Source organism: Bidens hawaiensis, unplaced genomic scaffold, assembly GCF_021521415.1.
Source record: "Bidens hawaiensis isolate Kalapana, Puna unplaced genomic scaffold, B.hawaiensis_p1.1 tig00018028_1, whole genome shotgun sequence".
In the NCBI taxonomy this organism is placed as follows: domain Eukaryota; kingdom Viridiplantae; phylum Streptophyta; class Magnoliopsida; order Asterales; family Asteraceae; genus Bidens; species Bidens hawaiensis.
In genome coordinates, this window is record NW_027492719.1 from 236,519 (window position 1) to 238,414 (window position 1,896).

Here is a 1,896-nt window from a genome sequence, read left to right on the forward strand (position 1 = left end):
TTGGGGTAGCAAAGTCAATATATATTCTGGCCACAGTGCTCTCAGGTACCTCATGGAGAAAAAGGAAGCAAAGCCACGGTTGATTAGGTGGATCTTGTTGTTACAAGAATTTGATACTGAAATCCGAGACAAGAAAGGGAGTGAAAACATGGGGGCCGACCACTTGTCAAGAATTGTAGTAGGAGAGGACGAGACAAGCAAACCAATTAATGAATCTTTCCCAGATGAACATATTTTGTCAATATCTAGAATACCTTGGTTTGCTAACATTATGAATTATTTGGCCACAGGTGTTACACCCGAACATTGGAGCAAAAAGAAGAAAATCCATTTTAAGTCACAAGTAAAACAATACATTTGGGATGAACCAGATTTTTTCAAAATAGGAGCAGATCAAATGATTTGGATATGTGTACCAGAAGACGAGATCCCAAGTGTCTTAGCGCATGTGCATTCACTTGCATGTGGTGGTCATTTTAGTGGCCAGAAAACAGGACATAAAATTCTCTCATGTGGTCTTTCTGGCCAACGTTGTTTAAAGATGCTTTTGAGTTTGCAAAGCATTGTGTCAAATGCCAACAATTAGGGAGTGTATCAAAAAGGAATGAGATGCCCATGAATCCGATTTTAGTTGTAGACATCTTTGATGTTTGGGGAATCGATTTCATGGGACCATTCCCTAATTCGTTTGGTAATTTATACATCTTAGTGACAGTTGACTACGTGTCAAAATAGGTTGAGGCAATAGCCACTAGGACAAACGACCATACCGTGGTGTGCAATTTTGTCCAAACAAACATTTTTTCAAGGTTCGGGTTCCCTCGGGTCATCATTAGTGATGGGGGATCCCATTTTTAAATTTGAAAAATTGCTTAAACGGTATGGTGTTGACCATCGAATTGCAACTCCCTACCACCCTCAAATGAGTGGACAAGTGGAAGTATCCAATAGGCAAATTAAAGAAATCTTGCAAAAAACTGTACGGGCAGACCGAAAGGATTGGTCCACTAAGTTGACCGATGCTTTATGGGCTTATCGTAGGGCTTACAAAACGCCTATTGGTACTACCCCTAATCGGTTGGTATATGGAAAAGGTTGTCATTTACCGGTTGAGTTAGCTCACCGTGCATTTTGGGCTATTAAAGAAGTTAATATGAGTTATGATGATGCAGGTCATGAAAGAAAATTAAATTTGTGTGAGTTAGAAGAATTGAGAAATGAGGCATATGATTGTGCTTCCACGTACAAAGACAAGATGAAGAAAGTGCATGATGCCAAGATCCGAAAGAAGACGTTTGAAGTAGGACAAAAAGTTTGGCTTTATAACTCGAGGTTGAAGTTCTTTCCGAGAAAGTTAAAAGTAAATGGATGGGCCCGTTTGTCATCACGCGAGTTGGGAATTATGGCGATATCGAGATCGAAAATTTGAAGGACCACAATAAGCAAGTCGTGAATGGTCATCGCTTAAAACCGTATCTTGATGGAAGCGACATTAACGGAACGGAAAAGGAATTGGTGAGCTTTCTTGAAGTTTCACCGGTTTATGAAACAAGTTAATCACGGGCCAGGTAATACCGGGCGGGTAACAAACCATCCGGTTGTATTTTGTGTTTTGTAGCATGTGTATTTAATTATTTTCAGTTTTTCTTAATTACTTTACACATGTTCTAAAAAAAATGGACAAAAAGGTTTTTAATATTTTTTAGGATTTTAATTTTACTATAGTATGTCTACAAAAAGTTGTAATTTTCTAATGTAGAATCTTAAAAAAAAAATTGACCCGGCCGTGTCAGCGTTCTGACCAAAAAGAGGTAAAAGTGAAGAAATTTTAACCCGGCCGTGTGGGAATGTGACCCGGCCGGGTCGACGTTCTGTCCAAAAAAAAAGTTTTTTTTT

At 38.8% G+C, this 1,896-nt stretch overlaps 1 protein-coding gene across 1 annotated transcript; it reads left to right on the forward strand.

Moving 5' to 3' along the window:
* Positions 1-838: 838 nt before the first annotated feature.
* On the forward strand, positions 839-1,429 carry LOC143555248 (uncharacterized). Its single transcript, XM_077044833.1, has one exon. The coding sequence runs from the start codon at positions 839-841 to the stop codon at positions 1,427-1,429; it is 591 nt and encodes a 196-aa protein (XP_076900948.1).
* The last annotated feature ends 467 nt before the right edge of the window (positions 1,430-1,896 follow it).

Excerpts from the sequence above, each read along its gene's own strand:
- LOC143555248 (XM_077044833.1), top strand. The coding sequence starts at position 839 with ATGGGGGATCCCATTTTTAAATTTGAAAAATTGCTTAAACGGTATGGT.